We start from the raw sequence: 23,107 nt of genomic DNA on the forward strand, positions 1-23,107 counted from the left end.
TGTGTGTGTGTGTGTGTGTGTGTGTGTGTGTGTGTGTGTGTGTGTGTTTAAGGGAAACAAGAAATCTATAGTCATCATTACTGTCCTTGAGAATGGACTCAAGAGATATTCTCCTTCATGTACTAGAATGTCTATAACAATACAGCTTGTAATAGCAAAAAATGGAAAAAGCCTAAGTGTAAATACATTATGACATTCACTCAACAAAAAGTTCTATATCGGGGTGCCTGGGTGGCTCACTTGGTTAAGCGTCCAACTCTTGATCTCAGCTCAGGTCTTGATCTCAGTGTCGTGAGTTCAAGCCCTGCCTTGAGCTCCACACTGGGCAGTAGAGTCTACTTACAAAAAAAAAAAAAAGTTCTGCATCAATTAAAATAAATGAACTAGAGATTCATGGATCAACATGAATCAGCCTCAAACATGTAATACAGGAGCAAAAAAGCTAGTGATAGCAGGGTAGATAAAGAATAATGCCATTAAGTAGGTTTTAGAACACGCATAACAATCATGAGTATTGTTTATGTAATGTACTTATGTAGTAATGGTATAAGGTACAAATGGCATTTGGAAATAAGACAGAAGTCACCTTTGGAGGGGAAGGGATGCTGAAAGATATAAAATTGGGTTCATAACATTTTATTTCTTAAACTGGGTGGTGGGTACCCAAATAACCATCCTCTATATGTCTCAAATCTTTCATGTAAGAATAATAACTAAAAATTCCTAATTATCCATGATAGCGAATTTAGATAATACAGATATTGGGGGGGGTTGGAAGCAGCAGCAGTAAACTGTCACTCATCATCTCACCCCCCCCAGAGAGTATAAACTGTTAACGTTTTGGTGTACATTTTTAGATCTTGTTTTTTTTAAGATTATTTATTTGAGAGAGACAAAAGCGCACATGTGCATGAGTGGGGGGAGGGGCAGAGGGAGAGGGAGAAGCCGACTCCCCACTGAGCAGGGAGCCTGACCTGGGGCTCAATCCCAGGACCCTGGGATCATGACCTAATGCAGGGCTCGATCCCTACCCCCCCCCACCCCAGGGAGCATGCCCTGAGCCAAAGGCCAGGACCCCCAGGATCATGACTTGAGCCAAAGGCAGACGCTTCGCCGACTGAGCCACCCACGCGCCCCCATTCTTTAGACTCTGAAACACACACATATATGTGTCTGACCGATCCATGGGACCAAAGTCAGAGCCGGATGGCCACCTGTCAGGTGTGGGGGAGAACAGGAGGAGGCAGAGGACACACTTTATCCAACCTCCCCCAACCTTTCGCCCGGCCCCTGCTGGGGGTGTTAAGAAAACAAGACAAAGAGTTCCATTTCCTAGAAGTAAAGGAAAGTGGTTCCCAAAGGTGGGGGGCCTGTCTTGACCTGAGCTGCCCTCTACCCTGGAAGCCCTGCCTTGCTACGGACCAGTTTCCAGCCCCCTGAGCAAGTCTTCTCTTACAAACCCTGGAAGACTTTAGAGAAGATCTCAACAGGAGCCTACAATCCTCCCCCGGGGTTGTGTATTTAAAGAAAATTGCTGGTGAAGGTTCAAAAAGGCCCTTAAGAAGAATCAGATGTTAGAGATGAATGCCACCCGTGTGGTTGGACCCAAGTTTTTTTTTTTTTTTTCCCTTTTCTACCAGAAGGGACTGTATCACTGCCCTGGAGAGGGAGCTGCTGTCTGGGTCAGATACAGCACTACTTGGGGACTGAGGACCTGGGGGATGGGGAGCAGGTTCTAGATGCAGTGGATGTTGGCGAATCCGAGGCTGGGCATGGCGAAAGCCTTAGGAAGAATGGATTAAGTCCCCTAGCAGAGTTTCCAGTTTTGTGAGCCACTCCCCCATTTCCCCCTTTGCCATTTGTAAAATAAGGCACATCTGGGAACCCTGAGCTTTACTGGTCTGTATTTATTCTCTACCCTCCCAGTACATAAGTTCATGATTGCACTGCTGGATGCCAAGCATCAGGATATTTGCTTTTCTGCCTGTGGCGTTCTCCTAAATCTCACTGTGGATAAAGACAAGCGTGTCATCCTGAAAGAAGGAGGTGGAATTAAAAAGTAAGTTTCAAGGTGTGGAGTCCTGACTCTCTCATAGTTTCCCAGGGAGCTTGGGTCCCTCTAGTCATTCTACCAGGGTGGAGGTATTTCAACGTTTGGAACCGCCAAGCTACGGCTAATGAGGGAATTTAAGTTCCACTGGACTCTTAAAATAATTCAGAAGTAGGTTATTGCTACTTTGTAGCTACTTAAATTTGTAGATGTGAAAATTTTAAAAAATAGTCACTGAATTACATATAATACATATTAAATAATGCAGAAGGATAATCATTATGGTAAAAATACAAAAAAGATTCTGACCTAAATGACTTCTCAGTTTGACTTTTTTAAAACTCAGGTTGGTGGATTGTTTAAGACATTTTGGTCCTACCGATTGGCAGCTGGCCTGCTTGGTTTGCAAAACTTTATGGAACTTCAGTGAAAATATCATCAGTGCTTCATCATGTTTTGGAGATGAAGACACCAACACGCTCTTAGTCCTGCTGCCATCATTTTTAGGTAAGACTCCTGACTGAGTCTGTGAGTTTTATCAGAGTAAGAGAATTTTTTTTTCTGTGACCTGCATGAATAAAGATTGGTATGTGTTTGAGTAGCTGTGTAAATTTGGACATATCTGGAAGAGGCTGAATGTTATTTACAGTGGGGACACAAGGACGTTTAACTCATTGGATACTGTTATGATTTCTGTTGCTTTTTCTTTTTTTTTGCATTTTTATAGACTGCCTAATTCCAAGATTTCAGCATGAATTATTGCTATTGTTTAAAAATATATAGATGTTGCAATTGAGAAAATATGGCTAAAAGCTACTCTGAATTAAGTCATGCTTTTCATGTATGCATTTTATTTTACCTTTTTTTAAAGAATTATTTATTTTGAGAGAAAGAGAATGAGAGAGTGAGCACCGGGGGTGAGGAGGGACAGAGGGAGAGGGAGAGGGAGACTCTTAAGCAGACTCCCCCCTGAGCATAGAGCCCCATGTGGGGCTCGATCTCACAACCCTGAGATCATGACCTGAGCGGCAACCAAGAGTCAGAAGCTTAACCGACTGAGCCACCCAGGTGCCTCCAGATCCATACATTTTAATTAGCAGCTATATTAATTATAATGTAGAGGAGAATCTGTGAAACAGTTTTGATATTACAGTGGAGTTCAGACCATTGAAAGGCAGGAAATCACTGATACAAACCAAAGGTAAGAGGATAGTTTCTTACACTAAAAAAAAAGAAGGTTTTTTAGGAGAATTTTTTTTCATCCTGGGTTAGGTCTAAAAACAATGATTTGAGTAAGTAAATGAGTGTTTTCAATAATCCTTTGCCCAAAATGGGGGCAATGTTCCTACCATTGCCCAAGCACTGTGTTGGATCAGAAAGGCTAAGTGGAGAGGCTTAGTGTGACTTAGCAGTCATGGATTCAAGCCCTCGTGCTCTCCTGTGGTGTGATTCGACCAGAGAATTTCAGGACCGGTCTTTTCATATCTCCAATGGGGAAATGGTAATTCCTGCTGCTCTCCAGGGAGTAGTGAGGATCACTATATAGAGTGCATCAGGAAAACACCAGAGGACCATAGCCGGACAGTTCTGAGTTTAAAACCTTGCTTTAGTCAGTCCTAAGTTTTTGACGTTGGGCTTAACCTCCCTAAATTTATATTTTCTCATCTCTAAGCTAGGGACAATTGATGGGCACTTTACAGAGTTTTTAGAATGGTACAGGAGGAGATATATGCAGAGAGCCTGATAGAGTCCCGGACACACAGCCTGGCTGTGAAGGTGCTTTGTAAATTCTAAGTGTTGTAGCAATGTTATTAAATAGGAACTCAGAACCAGAAGTTATCTGAAAGACTGGGGATTGCTAAATTGATGTGAAATTTGCTTTTTCCCAGTAAAAATAATTTTATGTGTGTAGGAGTGAGAAAAAATGAACATGATTTTATTTTTTTTAAGATTTTATTTGAGAGAGTGAAAGCACACGAGAGGGGGGAGGGTCAGAGGGAGAAGCGGACTCCCCGCTGAGCAGGGAGCCCGATGTGGGACTCGATCCTGGGAACTCCAGGATCATGACCTGAGCCAAAGGCAGTTGCCCAACCAACTGAGCCACCCAGGCGCCCATGAACATGATTTTAAATCATTGAGGTTCACAGTGTGCTCTGTGAATGCTGAGCTTTCTTAGGTTGCCAGGAACAGAAGTCTGTGCTCAACCTGCCTTAATTCAGTTCTCAGGTATGGCAGAACATTGGAATCAGGTGTGGAATTTAAAGAATACACACTTGTCCTGACCCCATCCCCAGAAATTCTTGATTTAGGAACTCTGGGGTGAGGCCCATTGTCTGCAGTTTTTTTCAAAGTCCCACAGGTGAGTTTGCTCTGCAGCCAGGCTTGAGAACCCCTCCCCTGGTTAATGAAGGACTTTAAGGGAAGGATGCGCCTTGCCCAAAGCCTGCTGGAGAGGCCCTGGAAGGTCGTTCTGGATGAAACCAGAGTGTCCGACTGACCCCTACAGTAGCAGGCCATCAGCTGCTCCGCCCTGCTGGAGACACAACTCTGCTCTGTCTCTGCTGGCATGCACAAAGTCCCTGTAGGCTCCCGCTCGGGCCTGGCTTCAAGTAGCTCAAGGCTGCTGCTTGCTGCCCACAGCATGAGTCTCCCCCACTGTTGGCTCACCTTCTATTTGTCTCTCATTTGGGGAAGAGGTGTGATTGGTTCCGTGCATCACTCCCTGGGGCTATAGGGCCTTCGGGGCTTAGGCAGCAGCTGCCTCCACCACAGGCTATCCCTGGCTTCCTTTTGCACTTAGGTCCAGGGCAGTCAACCATAATAGCAAAATGGTGGGGCCTTGGGACACAAGGGCCCCTCTGAAGTGGGTGTGGGCACAGCCAGCTCCTCGGCAGGTACAGAACCTGGCAGGTGCTTCATTCTTGTAGGCCCAGTGCCTGCTCCCCCTCCATCAACCTTCCCTTAGAACCAGGTTGGGCCTCTCCTTGTGCTTCCCCAACCTCTGACCCTTTGCGCGTGCCGTACCCCTTACCCGCCTAGCTAGGTGCTGCCTGTCCCGGCAGACCGTTTTCGCATCCCTTTTCAAGCCCATAGTCTAGTCATAGGAAATCTGTACTTAAATAGCAATCATGAATGGCGTAACTTCTCCTGTATTATTGTTTTGTAACTTTTATCTTGTTTCCCCACTCCAGTTGAGCCACGTTAGGGAAAGAATATTGCCTCATAAGAAGGTCCTTGATGGATGCCTGTGGACTGGCTAACTTTCTAAATCCACCCCGCCCCCAACCCCTGGCAGGGGACTGGGGCATGGGTAACAGAAATAAAGCCAGTTGATCAGGGAGCCAAGTAACCGGCACTGTGTGTGTGTCAGGGATTTCTCAGGTGATCCCAAGGCCCTCCTTACAAACCCTAAGGACTGGGCTGTTTCCCGGTTTCTGCCCCCAGACCCTTCTTTTTGACAGGCTTGTAACTGTGTCTCACCGGTCGGGCAGCAGCCCTGTGGATAGGAGGGGTGAGAGTGGGCTTGAATTTCAGTTCTCTCCCATAGATGGCTAAAAAGCCGGCCATTTTGAAAACGGGCTGAGCCGTTGAGTCCTAGAGCCCCATGTTGAAGTGTGAGCACTGTTTTTAGAAATAATGACAAGGCCATCAATATAGAAATATAAGTTATCAACTTTTTCTTGATGGGTGACTGAGGTGGGGGAAAAAAAGGAGAAACTAATGGTCCTCAACATGGTTGGGACATTGGGATGTTGATGTTCTTTTTGGAAAATAGCTTAAGAAGTATGTTGTCTAAAACTTTCTGATGGATTGCAGTCACTTCTTATAAACTCATTAGCAGTGTGTTTATCTTGAAGTTCTTAAGTGGTGTACCCTGGCACACTGGTCTACCCTGAGCTGCTCTCGTGGGGGCTGGCAACTGGTGATCAGACTGTGCAGTTTATTATTATGAATGTAAAGTACATCGGTTGTCTTTTGTTCATTGTAAGGTATATGCAACTTAGCCCCTTGATTATGAGACAAGGGGGTAGAGTGGAGACCGATGTTCAAGTTAAAAGACCACATTAGAGGGGCGCCTGGCTGGCTTAGTCGGTGGAGCATCCAACTCTTGATCTCAGGGTTGTGAGTTCGAGCCCCACACTGGGTGTAGAGATTACTTAAATAAAAAAAAAAAGGCACATTAATAAGCCCATTCCAAACAGCATGGACAGTGAAGACTGTGCCTTATAATAGGGCAATAATTAAACCCTCAATAGCTACCTGGTGCTGACCGCAAGCTGCAAGATAGTGTAGTGAGTAGGGGAAGCTTTTATTGATGCCACAGGATACTTAAGCTATAATATTGTGATATAATGATGACTGAGAAATCTGTTTTGAGTTCTTTACCCCTTTCTATACCTTTCTAATACCTTGCTTTAAATTTTAGTATTAGAAGTATGCTGTGCATGAAGAAAGCTTAAGAATGATGGGTTATCTAAATCAGTGCTCTTCACACTGTGTCCAGCATCTTTAAAAAAATGAGGTAGCAAAGAAAGAAAATACCAGAATATATCACATGTAGTAAAGTGAAGTATTCTATTGTGAAACAGTTGTTATTTGTACAAAAGTTTGTAAGTAACAATGTATAGTCATGGCATGTATTTTTTAGGTCACAGTCAAGAGGTTGAAAATCACAGATCTCAATTCACCTCTACCATTCTTGGTAGTCAAGTTACAAAACGTAATACTTTCTTAGGTATTGGCCTATTTACGTTCAAACTGCAGACTGCTTTTCCCTTACCTGTAGCTATTTGGCCACTTGTGTTATCTTGTCTAACCCGATTTACAAATTAATAGGGTCCGAGTGTGGATTAACTAATTCGAGGCCAAACCTCAAGAAAAGTAATACAGTCTTGACCTTAGATTGAAAAAAGCCCCAAAACAGCCAAATTGAGATTTGCTAAACCTACTAAATCTAACCAAAGCCCCGGGCAGAGGAAGGAACTGCCAAGCCTCTTGAATAAGAGAATTCATTGTCTCATAGAAGTCTGTGCTCAGAAAACCGGGAAAAGAGTGAGCCAGAAGATGATCGAGAAATCCGAAAGTGCTGTGTGTCTCAGGCTCCTCTTGTCTGCAGGTAGCCCAGTGGGAAGGGCTTTGAAGGCACCAAATGCCACCTGCATCCTCCTGTCGAGGCCTGGTTAGCGTATGGCTGGGGAGATCCAGCTTTGCTTGCCGGGCCTCCGTGGAGCACCTTGCTGGAGTGTTTGTGTCTGTGCAGACCTTCTCTCAGCACTACATAGCTGTCCTCTCACTTGGGGGAGGGGAGGGGACAAACGGGGGATTCCAGGCCCCCTTATCTTGTTCTGAGTGCTGTCACTAACACCAGCAGTGCCAAAGTACACAGGGGCAAGGAAAATATTCAGTGTAGAAAATTTGATGTAGACAGTAATAAAGCATTTTATAATGGGATTTTAATTGGCCCCATGGCGGGGGGAGTTTGCTCGTTATGTAAGGAGCCATATTTGTGGTCACTTTCGGGCTTCGTGGTTCCCACTTGGAAAGTCGGCCTCGGCCACAGACCTTGGAAGTGGTAGAGCCGATTTTCTGAGTGGCAGGCGGGTGCCTTTTCCTGAAGTCCTTCACATGGGGCGTGAAGCCCAATATAAACAAGTAAAAATGCTGTGGCAGGTTGGCACAGAGACCTTTGTGGCCATTTATCTTCCTATTTGGGTTGGACATACGGTGTTTGCAGAACTCAGGGTGCCCTTGGACTAAGAAGCAAGCTAAGGTTGTAATTTTGCCCCCCTTTTTTTTAACTAGTGTTTTTTGCATTATACATAGAGTCACTGGGATTCTAATACTCCTTGGGATTCTCAAAGTCTCATACTATTCACTGTTAGTGACAAGAGCACGGGGGATTGCCTTTTCCAAGCAGCATGTTGGGGCTACTTTGAAGCCAGCAAAATTGATTTTCAAGTCAAGTTTACAGTGCCAAATTCAACTGTGCTACTTTCCCAAAAGATCTCCTGACTTCTTTTATATCTGTCAATCGCTAAAGTAATTAACTTTTCTAATGTGCGGATAAGGAAGTAACTATTAATATTTTGTCTCTTAGAAATTGTGATCTGACTTTTTGATGTGCACTTACACAGAAACACTTAGGGATTAGTTGAAATAAGAGCTCAGTTTCATCTAGGATTTTTTTCTTTTGAGAAGATTATTGTCCTTTTTTATTGAGATTATGAATATTTAAGTGTAGTCTAAAGCGCCAAAGAGAGTAAAGAACTTCTATAAAGCAACATTTTAACCCCCAAATCGTATCTGTGTCATACCGGAATCAGAGATGACCCAGGATAAGTTTAACTTATGCCAACAAAAATTAAACTTTATCCAATAGGATTACATTTCCGAATAATCGCTGTAATTTTAATTTTTCCGATATAGATGAAGAACTAGCACTGGATGGCAGTTTTGACCAAGACCTAAGAAACTATCACAAACTCCAGTGGGAAACAGAATTCAAACCTGTGGCACAGCAGCTTCTAAACCGAATTCAGAGTCATCACACCTTCCTGGAACCCCTGCCTATTCCTTCTTTCTAACCCGACGCAGCTTAACAACAGAAACAGGAACAGTCTCCTTCATTCTTGAGCAAACAGAAACAGTCTCCTTCATTCTTGAGCAGTGGTAACAAACACGAACATTTGTTTTTCTGTACTGGCAAATATTGAAAGTTTTTCAGGTACTGATTTTAGGGAGTAGTCCAAGGATTTTAAAAGACATAAGCATTTTTTTTCTCATTAGGTATTATGGAAAAATGAATATAAATGTACTTTCTGCTACGAGAAATGTAAGATGAAAATATATCCATGGTTTTTCTAAGTAAATGACTTTTTCTTCTATTCTCTAGTCAATACTTCAGTTCTAATCTTAAAATCCCAATTTAACAATTCTGGAATTTAAGTGTTTGTCATTTCAGTAGTTAAATGAACTATGTGATGAAGAAATTAGATTTTTGTATATAGGAAGAATGGTGGTCAACACTATGAGGAACACATTCCTACATAAACATCTGTACTAATTCTTACATCCTCCAATAATAATTTTCTGGTTAGGTACTAGTATTTTTCTGGTTCTATTAAGAGCAAGAGTAAGCAGAAACATTTAGAAAAGACTACTTTGGGCAATCTACTCTTTATTAAATAAGTAAAATAGGTGGAAAAGGGAGTATCCTACCTCTTTCTTCTCATTTGAAATAAAATGACCAGACCAGATCGTCCTTCCTAATTGTAATTTTCTGTGACTAGGGAGGTGCTGTCATGTCCTAGAAAGGGTCTAGGCTTAGGTATATGGCAGATCTCAGTTTGAATCTTAGCTATCTCCTGCTTCGGCCTTGGGCAAGCAACTTAATTTCTTTAGCTTCAACTGTAACATGGGAATATTTTATTACAGTTCAGTTTGGGGAAAAAAAAAACATTAAGTGGGCAAATTGCCTAGCACGATGTCTGATGTGGTTAGTAGGTGCTCAATAAATAACATTATGATGGTGATTAGTTTATTTGCCATTCTTTGCAGGGTAAGTTTGGCCATTGAATAAATGATAAAAACCAAAGGAACTGAGATTACCATTATCCTATATTAACCAAGTGAAGAATTTGGAAATAAAAGTAGATGTACTACTCTGCTTGGAGAAAAGCTGTTATTAATGGCTCTTCACCCTGCAAAATGCCAAGACTGATGGGAAGAAGGCAGGCATGCCGGTGTCCCAGACTGGATGGCTTTCAAAGACCATTAGAAAATACCTAAATTTCCAGGAAGAAATAGACTTTCGTAGGGCCCTTCTAGTCTGGGGCTTGTCTCTGGTGAGGACTCAGCAAAACCCCCTGGGGACACCTCTCATCGTATAGTGTGATGGACTCATCTCTCAAAACCATTGAAGGATCTAAGTGTTTTTACAATTTTTAATTTTTTTTTTATCCATGGCAGGCTAGATATTTCAGTGAAAAAGATTAAACTATTTCCTCCCCTAAAACAGCCCGCTCAGTATTTATAACTAACATAATTCATGGTGGAATACCACTATCCCTGTTCTCCTTCCTCTAAATTCCTCACCTTCGGACTCATGGGCGAGCTGGACCTTTTGGAGCCATCTATCTGCTCCCCGCCCCACCCTCCTTAAGATTTTATTTTTTAAGTGAGCTCTACATTGAACATGAGACTTGAACTCCCAACCCTGGGATCAAGAGTCGCATGTTCTACTGACTGAGCCAGCCAGGCACCCCTGCCTTTTTAAAAAAGTGATAAAAAACACATAACATAAAATTGACCATACTACTTTTAAGTGTACAGTTCAGTAGTGTTAGGTATATTCACATTGCTCTGCAACAGAACTCTAGAACTTTTTCATCTTGCAAAACTAAAACTCTGTATCTGTTAAAAAAAAAAAAAATCCCCATTTCCTCTTCCCCACTCCCCACCCCAGCTCCTAGCAACCGCCATTCTACTTTGTTTCTGTGAATTTGATTAGTTCAGATACCTCACATAAGTGGAATCATACAGTATTTGTCTTCTTGTGTTGGCTTATTTCACTTAGCATAATGTCCTCCAAGTCTGTCCATGTTGAAGCATGTGACAAGATGTTCTTCCTTTTTAAAGCTGGATAATATTTCCTTGTATGTAGATCCCATATTTTGTTTATCCCGTCCTCTATCAATGGGCATTTGGGTTGCTTCTACCTCATGGCTATTGTGAATCATGCTGTTTTGAACATGGGTGTATAAATAGCTCTTTGAGATCCTGCTTTCAGTTCTTTTGGGTATACATCCAGAAGTGGAATTACTGGATCATATAGTAGTTCTATTTTTAATTTGGGGGGAATATTTATACTGCTTTCCATTGAGGCTGCACTGTCTTACATTATCACCAACAAAGGTTGGGGCACAAAGGTTCCAATTTCTTCACATCTTTGCCAACACCTGTCATTTTTTTTTTATAGTAGCCATCATAAGGGGTGTAAAGTGATATCTCATTGTGGTTTTGATTTGTATTTCTCTAATAATTAGTGATGTTGAATATCTCTTCATACATTTGTTGACCGTTTGTATATCATCCCTGGATTAATGTCTATTCAAGTCCTTGGACCATTTTTTAGTTGGTCTATTTGGGTTTTTTGTTGTTGTTGAGTTGAAGTTCTTTATATATTCAGGGTATTAATCCCATATCAGGTAGGTATATGATTTGTAAATATTTTCTCCCATTCCATAGGTTGCCTTTTCACTCTGTTGATTGTACCCTTCAATGAACAGAAGTTTTTTTGCTTTTTTTTTTTTTTTAATCTCTACGCCCAACGTGGGGCTCAAACTCATGATCCCGAGATCAAGAGTTGCATGTTCTGCCAACTGAGCCAGCCAGGCACTCCAATGATGCACAGAAGTTTTTAAGTTTGATGTATTCTGTTTGTCTAGGTTTTTTTTTTCTTTAACCTTTGCTTTTGGTGTTACATCCAATAAATCATTGACAAATCCAATGTCCTGAGACTTTTCCCGTTTTCTCCTAGGAATATTATAGTTTCAATTCTTACATTTAGGTCTTTAATCCATTTTAATTTTTGTGTATGATGTAAGGTAAGGGTCTAACTTCATTCTTTTGCATGTGGATACCTAGTTTTCCCAGCATCATTTGTTGAAATGCAGTCACTTCCTCATTGAACATTCCTGGTACCCTTGTCCATCATTTGGCTATATGTGTGAAGGTTGATTTCTGGGCTTTCTGTTCTATTCCATTGCTCTATATGTCCGTCTTTATGGCAGTACCACACTGTTTTGATTACTGTAGCTTTGTAATATGTTTTGAAATCAGGCCATGTGAGACCTCCAACTTTTTTTTTTTTTATGGAATATAGTTGACCTACAATATTAGTTTCAGGTATACAACATAATGATTCAACAATTTACATTATGAAAATACTCACCAAAGTAAGTGTAGTTATCTGTCACCATACAAGGTTATTATAACATTGACTATATTCCCTATGCTGTACTTTTCATTCCCATGACTCCTTTATAACTTTGTGCCTCTTAATCCCCCTTTTTAAAAGATTTATTAGAGAACAAGTGTGTGTGTGGGGGGGAGGGGCAGAGAGGGAGAGGGAGAGGAAGAGAATTTCAAGCGGACTGTGCTGAGCACAGAGCCTGACATGGGGCTTGATCCCCCAACCCTGAGATCATGACCTGAGCTGAAACTGAGAGTGGGAATGCTTAACCAACCAAGCTACCCAGGCGCCCTCCTCTTAATTGCTTTCATCTATTTTGCCCATCACCCCATGTTCTCAATTCTGGCAAGTACCAGATTATTCTCTGTATTTATTAGTCTGCTTCTGTTTTTTTGTTTGCTTATTCATTTGTTAAGATTCCATATATAAGTGAAATCATGCAATATTTGTCTTTCTCTGATTTATTTCACTTAGCATAATACCCTGTAGGTCCATCCTTGTTGTTGCAAATAGCAAGATTTCATTTTTTTATTGCTGCATAATATTCCAGTGTGTGTATATATACCACATCTTCTTTATCCATTCGTCTATCAGTGGATGCTTAGGTTGCTTCCATAACTTGGCTATTGTGAAAAATGCTGCAAATAACATAGGGGTGCATATGTTTTCCTTTTCTTTCTTTCTTTCTTTTTTTTTTTTTTAGTGTTTTCCTTTTCTTTGAGTAAATACCCAGTAGTGGAATTACTTGATTATATGGTATTTCTATTTTTAATTTTTTAAGGAAACTGCATACTGCTTTCCATAGTGGTTGCACAAATTTACATTCCCACCAACAGTGCAGGAGGGTTTCCTTTCCTCCCCATCTTTGCCAACACTTGTTAGTTCTTGTCCTTTTGATAATAGCCATTCTGAGTGGTGTGAGGTGATCTCTCATTGTAGTTTTGATTTGCATTTCCCTGATGAGTGATGTTGAGCATCTTTTCATGTGTCTGTATGCCCATTCTTTGGAAAAATGTCTATTCAGGTCTTCTGCCCATTTTTAAATTAGATTCTTTGGGTTTTTTTGGTGTTGAGTTGAATGAGTTCTTTATATATTTTGGATATTAACTCCTTTTTGGATCTATCATTTGCAAGTATCTTCCCCAATAAGTAGGCTGCCTTTTCATTTTGTTCATGGTTGCCTTCACTGTGCAAAAGCTTTTTAGTTTGATGCAGTCCAGCAGTTTATTTTTGCTTTTGTTTCTCTTGCCTAAAGAGACTGATCCAAAAAATATTACTAAGACTGATGTCCATGAGTTCACTGCCTATATTTTCTTTTAGGAGTTTTATGGTTTCAGATCTTACATTTAGGTTTTTAATCCATTTTGAGTTTATTTTTTCTGTATGGTGTAAGGAAATGATCCAGTTTCATTCTTTTGCATGTTGCTGTCCAGTTTTCCCAACACCATTTATTGAAGAGACTGTTGTTTCCCCATTGTATATTCTTGCCTCCTTTGTCATAGGTTAATTGACCATATAAGTGTGGGTTTATTTCTGGGTTCTCTATTCTTTTCTATTGATCTATGTGTCTGTTTTTGTGCCATACTGTTTTGACTACTTTATAGTATAGTTTGAATCTGAGGTTGTGATAGCTTTGTTCTCCTCAAGATTGATTTGGCTCTTTGGAATCTTTTGTGGTTCCACACAATTTTAAGATTATTTCTTCTAGTTGTGTGAAAATGCTAATGGTATTTTGATAGAAATTGCACTGAATCAGTAGATTACTTTGGGTAGTGTGGGCATTTTAATATTTTTCCAGTCATTGAGCATGGTATATCTTTCCATTTATTTGTGTTGTCTGAAGTTTTTTTCATCAATGTCTTATAGTTTTCAAAGCACGTATCTTTCACCTAGGTATTTTATTCTTTTTGATGCAATTGTAAATAGGATTATTTTCTTAAATTTTCTTTCTGCTAGTTTGTTATTAGTGCATAGCAATGCAATAGATTTTTGCATATTTTATATCTTGAAGCTTTACTGAACTCATTAATTAGTTCTAATAGGTTTTTGGTGAAGTCTTTAGGGTTTTATACATATGGTATCATGTCATCTGCAAATAGTGATAGTTTTAATTCTTCCTTACCAATTTGGGTGCCTTTTATTTGTTGTCTGATTGCTGTGGCTAGGACTTCCAGTATTATATTGAAAGAAAGTGGTGAAAGTGAAAATCCTTGTCTTGTTCCTGATCTTAGAGGAAAATGTTCAGTTTTTCACCATTGAGTATATTAGCTGTGGCTTTGTCATATATGGCCTTTATTATCTTGAGGTATGTTCCCTTTACACCCTCTTTGTTGAGAGTTTTTAATCATGAACAGATGTTGAATTTTGTCAAATATTTTTTATCCTTCATTTTCTTAATGTGATGTATCATGTTGATTTGCAGATATTGAATATCCTTGCATCCCTGAGATAAAGTACATTTGATGGTGATAAGTGACCCTTTAAATGCTAAGATTTTGCTGAGAACTTTTGTGTCTATGTTCATCAGGGATATATTGGTCTATAATTTTCTTTTTTTGTGGTGTCTTTGGTTTTGGTATCAGGTTATGCTGGCCTTATAGAACGAATCTGAAGCATTCCTTCTTGTATTTTTTGGAATAGATTGAGGATAGGTATTAGCTCATCTTTAAATGTTTGGTAGAATTCACCTGTGAAGCCATTTGGTTCTGGATTTCCTTTTTGTTGGGAGTTATTTGATTACTGACTAGTAACTAGTAACCAGTCTGTTCAAATTATCTATTTCTCCTTGATTCTGTCTTGGAATATTGTGTTTTGAGGAATTTATCCATTTCTATTAGTTTGTCCAATCTGTTGACATATAGTTTTTCATAATAGTCTCTAATTATCTTTTTTTAAAAGATTTTATTTATTTGATAGAGATAGAGAGAGGGAGAGCACAAGCAGGGGGGAGCAGCAGGCAGAGGGAGAGGGAGAAGCAGACTCCCTGCTGAGAAAGGAGCCCGATGTGGGGCTCGATCCCAGGACCCCGGGATCATGACCTGAGCCAAAGGTAGCCGCTTAACCGACTGAGCTACCCAGGAGCCCCAGTCTCTAATTATCTTTTGTATCTCTGTGGTGTCAGTTGTAACTTCTTTTTTATTTCTGATTTTATTTTTGAGTCCTCTCTTTTTTAACTGATGAGTTTGGCTAAAGGTTTATCAATTTTATCTTTTCAAAGAATCAGCTGTTAGTTTAATTGATCTTTTCTATTTTTTTAAGTCTCTACTTATTTCCACTCTGATCTTTATTATTTCCTTCCTTCTATTAACTTTGGGCTCTGTTCTTTTTCTGATTCCTTTAGGTGTGAGGTTAGATGGTTTATTTGAAGTTTTTCTTGTTTCTTGAGGTAGGCCTGAATTACTATAAACTTCCCTCTTAGAAATGTTTTTGGGGGGCACCTGGGTGGCTCAGTCATTAAGTGTCTGCCTTCAGCTCAGGTCATGATCCCAGGGTCCTGCGATCGAGCCCCACATGGGGCTCCCTGCTTAGTGGGAAGCCTGCGTCTCCCTCTCCCACTCCCCCTGCTTGTGTTCCCTCTCTTGCTGTGTCTCTCTCTGTCAAATAAATAAATAAAATCTTCAAAAAAAATGTTTTTGGTGCATCCTGAAGATTTTGAACCATTGTTTCCCATTTTTATTTGTCTCCAGGCATCTTTTTTCCTTTTGACTTCTTCATTGATCCACTGGTTGTTTAGTAGCATGTTTAGCCTCCCCTTATATGTGTGTTTTCCAGTTTTTTTTTCAGTTTCATAATATTATGGTCAGAAAAAATGCTTAATGGGATTTTAATGTTAAATTTACTGAGATTTGTTTTGTGGCCTACCATGTGATCTGTCCTAGAGAATGTGTATTTGGTATTTGGATGGAATGTTCTGTATATTCTGTTCTGTTCATTCTTCACAGAATGTTCTGTGAAGTCATTCTGGTCTGTGTCATTCAAAGCCACGGTTTCCTTATTGACTTTTCTGTCTGGATCATCTATCTATTGATATAAGTAGAGCATGAAAGTCCCCTACCATTATTGTATTGCTGTCAATTTCTTTCTTTATATCTGTTAATATCTGCTTTATTTATGTGCTCCTAAATATTTAGATATTTATAATTGTTTTAGATATGTTACAGTTGAATAGATATTTAAATTGTTTTATCTTGTTGGATTGATCCCTTCATTATGTAATGCCCTTCTTGGTCTTTTGTTATAGTCTTTGTTTTAAAGTCTATTTTGATGTAAGTATTGCTACCCTTGCTTTTGTTTTCCACTTCACATGGAATATCTTTCTCTAGCCCTTTACGTTCAATTTTTATGGGTCCTTCGATCTCACATGAGTCTCTTGTAGGCAGCATATAAATGGATCTTGTTTTTTTAATCCAATCATTCTTTTGATTGGAATATTTAGCTCATTTACAGTTAATTAACATGGCAATAGGTACATACTTATCAATAATTATTTTCTCATTGTTTTTGTAGTTCTGTTTTTTCTTTTGTTCTTGTCTCTTGTGATTTGATGACTTTCTTTAGTCTTGTGGTTGGATTCCTTTCTCTTTATTATTTGTGTATCATAGGCTTTTGATTTGTGGTTATTATGAGGCTCAAATATAACATCCTCTGTATATAGCAGTCTATATTAAGTTAGTGGTTGCTGAAGTTCAAACACATTTTAAAAGCACTACATTTTTACTCCCTGCATGTTTTATGTATATGATGTCATATTTTACATATTGTTATTTTGTGTATCCCTTAACTAATTTTTATAAATGTAATTGATTTTACTACTGCTTTTTGTCTTTTCACCTTCATGCTAGTTTAATAAGTGATTCATCTATATATATATTTTTAAAGATTTATTTATTATTTGACAGAGAGAGAGACAGCTAGAGAGGGAACCCAAGTAGGGGGAATGGGAGAGGGAGAAGCAGGCTCTCCACTGAGCAGGGAGCTCAATGTGGGACTCCATCCCAGGACTCTGGGATCATGACCTGAGCTGAAAGCAGAAGCTTAACGATGGAACTACCCAGGCGCCCCTCATCTATATCTTTTTATGTTTGCCTTTACCAGTGAATTTTTTCCTTCCATAATTTTCTAACTTCTAGTTATAGCCTTTTCTTTTCCATTTAAAAGCATCCTTTTAACATTTCTTCTAATGTTTAGTGGGATGAACTCCTCTAACTTTTGTCTGGGAAACTCTTTATCTCCAATTTTGAATGATAACCTTGCCAGGTAGAGTATTCTTGGCTATAGGTTTTTTCCTTTTAGCACTAAATGTATCATGCCACTCACCTCTTTTGGCCTGCAAAGTGTCTGCTGAAAAAGCAGCTGATCACTTTATGGGATTTCCCTTATACATAACTATTTTTTTTAAAGATTTTATTTATTTGACAGCATAAGAGAGGGAACACAAGCAGGGGGGAGTGGGAGAGGGAGAAGCAGGCTTTCCACTGAGCAGGGAGCCCAATGCAGGGCTCGATCCCAGGACTCTGGGATCATGACCAGAGCCGAAGGCAGACGCTTAACGACTGAGCCACCCAGGCGCCCCATCCCTTATACGTAACTATTTGCTTTTCTTTTGCTGCTTTTAAGATTCTCTCATCTTTAATTTTCAACATTTTAATTATTATGTGTCTCTTGATATGGACATCTTTGGGTTCAACTTGTTTGGGGCTCTCTTTGATTCTTGGGCCTGAATATCTGCTTCCTGCCCTGTGATAGGGAATTTTTCAGCTATTATTTCTTCAAACAAGTTTTCTGTTCCTTTTGAGAAATTTCCTTCTGAGACTCCTATGATGCAAAGTCATTATTCTTGATGTTGTTGCAGAGGCCCCTTAACCTTGCCGCATTTTTAAAAACTTTTTTCTTTTTGCTGTTCAGCTTGGGTACTTCCCATTACTCTGTCTTCCAGATCACTGTTCTTTTTCATCCTTTAATTTGCTGTCGATTTCCTCTAGGGTATTTTGCATTTCAGTTATTATATTTTTTAGCTCTGATTGGTCCTTTTTTATATTTTCTATCTCCTTGTTGAAGTTTCTCACTGAGTTTGTCTACTCTTTTCTCAAATCTGGTATCTTTTGACCATTACTTTGAATTCTTCATCAGATAGATTTCTTATTTCTGTTTTGCTTTGTTTTTTTTTTTTCTTTTTCCTGACATTTTTGTCTTATTCTTTCATTTGGAACATACTCCTCTGTGTTTTCATTTTTTCTGACTCTCTGTATTTGGTTCTATGTACTAGGTCAGCTACGTGTACTGGTCTTGAAAGGAGTGGGCTTATGTAGACAGCATCTTGTGGACTCCCATTCTCCCTGGTCACCAGAACCAAGTGTCCTTGAGGTGTCCTCTGTGTGGGCTTGCATGTCCCTTCCTGTTATGACACAACTGCTATGTACACACTGGTGGGCAGGGTTGGCTCCCAGTGTGGCTGGTTGTGATGACTGGCATGACTATTGCAGGTGCACTGGTGGACAGATTTGGCCCCCTGGTGTGGCTGGTTGCAATGACCAGTGTGGCTATTGCAGGCAAACTGGTAGGCAGAGCTGGCTCCTGGTGTGGCTGGCTACAATGACTGGCATGACTATTGCAAGCATGCTGGTGGGTGAGGCTGGCTCACCTCTTTCCCAGGGAAAGATTTGCTTTGGAGGGGTGCTAGTATTGCTAGGGCTGCCCACTCGGTGTGGTGGAGCGCTAGTGACTTTTGGGGGATGCTGGTCCCAACTAAGGCTACCTGCCAGGTATGGTGGGCAGGAGCCATTTTTGGAGGGATGCCTGCTGGGGTGGGTCCTCAAAAAAATACCAAGGCCACATGAGCATTACTTGCAAGGTAGATGGAAAACAATAGAACTGCCTCTTGCCAGCATCTGGACAGCTAGGCTGAAGGAAGGCAAGAAAAATTGGTGCCTGTTTGCATTTCTGTTCCTGGAGAAAGCTCCTAAAGATCTCTGCCTCTCTGGCACACACCATAAAATTAGTTAATGAATCTCTTTCACGTGTAATCCAAGCACTTTTCAAACTGTTGTTACTATGCTGGGTCTTGGACAGAGTCATAAACCACTACCTCTTCAAGAGCAAAGTCTTAGTTTCCTCTAGCTCTCCAGGTCTTCTGGAGTTAAGCCTCACTGATTTTCAAAACCAGACATTATGGAGGCTTGTTTTCCCAGTGTAAGTCTTCAGGGTTGGGCTGCCCAATGTGGGGCTTAGTCTCTTTGCTCCACAGGGAGAGCATCTACACCTGTGATATCCCTCCTGCTATGGGTGGCTATCTTGGAGGTTTCATTCCTGACCATGTCTCTTCTCCTCCTACCCTTCTCAGTGTGTGTTCTTCTTTGTCTTTCATTGTGAAAGATGTGTTCTACCATTCTTCAGGTCACTTTCAGGGTGAGTTGCATTATATGTAGCTCTGTTGCCTTGGCATGTCCGTGAGAGGAGGTAAGCTCAGGATCCTCTCATTCTGCCACCTTCCTGGAATAAGCCAACCTTGTTCTTTGGCTCTTGGGGGGTCCTTTGAGACTCCATATGAATTTTAGGATAGATTTTTCTATTCTTGCAAAAAAGGGCATTTTCAGAGCTTGCATTGAATCTGTAGATTATTGTAGATATATTGACATCTTAACAATATCCTGAAGTCTTTCAATCCACGACCATGGATGTCTTTCCATTTATTTGTGTCTTCCTTAATTTCTCTTACACCTTCTTGGTTAAACTTATTCCTAAGTGTTTATTCTTTTTGATGCTATTGTAAATGGAATTGTTTTCTTAAGTTTCTTTTCAGATTGTTCATTTTTAGTGTATAGAAATGCAACTGATTTTTATATCTTGTAACTTTGCTGAATTAGTCCTAACAGGTGTGTGTGTGTGTGTGTGTGTGTGTGTGAGAGAGAGAGAGAGAGAGAGAGAGAGAGAGAGAGATCTTTAGGGTATTTTGCATATAAGATCATGTCCCCTGCAAACAGACAATTTGACTCTTCCTTCCTTTCCAATTTGAATGCCTTTTCTTTTTCTTGCCTGATTGTCCTGGCCAGGACTTCCAGGACAATGTTGAATAGAAGTGCTGAGGGTAGTCACCTTTGTCTTGTTCCTGATCTTATAGGAAAAGCTTTCATTCTTTCATTGAATATGATGTTAATTATAGGCTTTTCATATATGGGCTTTATTACAGATAGTTTCCTTCTAATTCTATTTTGTTGAGTGGTTTTAATCATGAAAGGGTGTTGAATTTTATCAAATGCTTTTTCTGCATCAATTGAATAGTCATGTTTTTTTTTTAAATTTTTCTTTTGTCCTTTCTTCATTCTGTTAATGTTCTGTATTGTGTTGATCATTTGATGTTGAACCATCCTCACATCCCAGGAGTAAATCCTACTTCATACTTCTAATGTGCTGTTGAATTTTCTTTGCTAGTATTTTGTTTGGGATTTTTGCATCAGTAGTCATGAGGGATAGTGCTCTGTAGTTTTCTTGTTATATGACTTTTTTTTTAAGTTTTTGTTTTAATTCCAGTTAATGTACAGTGTTATACTAGTTTCAGGTGTACAATTTAGTAATTCAGCATTTCCATATATCACCCGGTGCTCATCACAACCAGTGTACTCCTTAATCCTCATCACCTATTTAGCCGATCCCACCCACCCACCTCCCTTCAGTAACCATCTGTTTGTTCTCTGTAATTAGGAGTCTGTTCCTTTTTTTTTTTAACTTTTAATTGTTATGTTAATCACCATACATTACATCATTAGTTTTTAATGTAGTGTTCCACGATTCATTGTTTGTGCATAATACCCAGTGCTCCACGCAGAATGTGCCCTATTTAATACCCATCACCAGGCTAACCCATCCCCCCACCCCCCTCCCCTCTAGAACCCTGTTTGTTTTTCAGAGTCCATCATCTTTCATGGTTCGTCTCCTCCTCCGATTCCCCCCCTTCATTCTTCCCCTCCTCCTATCTTCTTCTTCTTCTTTTTTTTCATAACATGTATTGCATTATTTGTTTCAGAGGTACAGATCTGTGATTCAACAGTCTTGCACAATTCACAACGTTCACCATAGCACATATCCTCCCCAATGTCTATCACCCAGCCACCCCATCCCTCCCACCCCCCCACCACTCCAGCAACCCTCAGTTTGTTTCCTGAGATTAAGAATTCCTCATATCAGTGAGGTCATATGATACCTGTCTTTCTCTGATTGACTTATTTCACTCAGCATAACACCCTCCAGTTCCATCCACATCATTGCAAATGGCAAGATCTCATTCCTTTTGATGGCTGCATAATATTCCATTGTGTATATATACCACCTCTTCTTTATCCATTCATCTGTCGATGGGCATCTTGGCTCTTTCCACAGTTTGGCTATTGTGGACATTGCTGCTATAAACATTGGGGTGCACGTGCCTGTTTGAATCACTACATTTGTATCTTTGGGGTAAATACCCAGTAGTGCAATTGCTGGATCATATGGTAGCTCTATTTTCAACTGTTTGAGGAACCTCCATACTGTTTTCCAGAGTGGTTGCACCAGCTTGCATTCCCACCAACAGTGTAGGAGGGTTCCCCTTTTTCTGCATCCCCGCCAATATCTATCATTTCCTGACTTAATGATTTTAGCCATTCTGACTGGTGTGAGGTGGTATCTCATTGAGGTTTTGATTTGGATTTCCCTGATGCTGAGCAATGTCAAGCACTTTCTCATGTGTCTGTTGGCCATTTGGATGTCTTCTTTGGAAAAATGTCTGCTCATGTCTTCTGCCCATTTTTTGATTGGATTATTTGTTCTTTGGGTGTTGAATTTGATAAGTTCTTTATAGATTTTGGATACTAGCCCTTTATCTGATATGTCATTTGCAAATATTTTCTCCCATTTTGTCGGTTGTCTTTTGGTTTTGTGGACTGTTTCTTCTGCTGTGCAAAAGCTTTTTATCTTGATGAAATCCCAATAGTTCATTTTTGCCGGGGCTTCCCTGCCTTTGGTGATGTTTCTAGGAAGAAGTTGCTGTGGCTGAGGTCGAAGAGGTTGCTGCCTGTGTTCTCCTTTAGGATTTTGATGGACTCCTGTCTCACATCTAGGTCTTTCAACCATTTTGAGTCTATTTTTGTGTGTGGTGTAAGGAAATGGCCCAGTTTCATTCTTCTGCATGTGGCTGTCCAATTTTCCCAACACCATTTGTTGAACAGACTGTCTTTTTTCCATTGAACATTCTTCCCTGCTTTGTCAAAGATGAGTTGACCATAGAGTTGAGGGTCCATTTCTGGGCTCTCTATTCTGTTCCATTGATCTGTGTGTCTGTTTTTGTGCCAGTACCATACTGTCTTGATGATGACAGCTTTGTAATAGAGCTGGAAGTCCGGAATTGTGATGCCGCCAGCTTTGCTTTTCTTTTTCAACATTCCTCTGGCTATTCGGGGTCTCTTCCGGTTCCATACAAATTTTAGGATTATTTGTTCCATTTCTTTGAAAAAAGTGGATGGTATTTTGATGGGGATTGCATTGAATGTGTAGATTGCTCTAGGTAGCATTGACATCTTCACAATGTTTGTTCTTCCAATCCATGAGCATGGACCGTTTTTCCATTTCTTTGTGTCTTCCTCAATTTCTTTCATGAGTATTTTATAGTTTTCTGAGTACAGATCCTTTGCCTCTTTGGTTAGCTTTATTCCTAGGTATTTTATGGTTTTGGGTGCAATTGTAAATGGGATCGACTCCTTGATTTGTCTCTCTTCTGTCTTGGTGGTGGTGTATAGGAATGCCACTGATTTCTGTGCATTGATTTTATATCCTGCCACTTGACTGAATTCCTGTATGAGTTCTAGCAGTTTTGGGGTGGAGTCTTTTGGGTTTTCCACATAAAGTATCATATCATCTGCAAAGAGTGAGAGTTTGACTTCCTCCTTGCCGATTTGGATGCCTTTGATTTCTTTTTGTTGTCCGATTGCTGTGGCTAGGACTTCTAATACTATGTTGAATAGCAGTGGTGATAGTGGACATCCCTGCCGCACTTCTGACCTTAGGGGGAAAGCTCTCAGCTTTTCCCCATTGAGAATGATATTTGCTGTGGTTTT

The 23,107-nt window shown here is 40.2% G+C and overlaps 1 protein-coding gene across 3 annotated transcripts in view; it reads left to right on the forward strand.

Annotated features, from left to right (window-relative positions):
- The window catches only part of ARMC2 (armadillo repeat containing 2), a 109,240-nt gene extending 97,788 nt beyond the window's left edge, over positions 1 to 11,452 (forward strand). The window contains exons 16-20 of one of the 3 annotated variants that reach the window (XR_012378515.1): positions 1,927 to 2,059; positions 2,397 to 2,557; positions 8,477 to 8,719; positions 9,608 to 9,792; positions 11,297 to 11,452. Coding sequence is in view for 2 of the 3 variants with exons in the window: in XM_025863664.2 (XP_025719449.1) it covers positions 1,927 to 2,059; positions 2,397 to 2,557; positions 8,477 to 8,634 (452 nt within the window). In the remaining variant the exon portion in view is untranslated. Of the gene's footprint in view, positions 1 to 1,926; positions 2,060 to 2,396; positions 2,558 to 8,476; positions 8,961 to 9,607; positions 9,793 to 11,296 lie in introns of those variants that run through there. The other 2 variants (XM_025863664.2, XM_073893745.1) reach the window with 2 other exon arrangements.
- The last annotated feature ends 11,655 nt before the right edge of the window (positions 11,453 to 23,107 follow it).

Source organism: Callorhinus ursinus, unplaced genomic scaffold (genome assembly GCF_003265705.2).
Source record: "Callorhinus ursinus isolate GAN/ISIS: 27379988/994484 unplaced genomic scaffold, GSC_fseal_2.0 scaffold6, whole genome shotgun sequence".
In the NCBI taxonomy this organism is placed as follows: domain Eukaryota; kingdom Metazoa; phylum Chordata; class Mammalia; order Carnivora; family Otariidae; genus Callorhinus; species Callorhinus ursinus.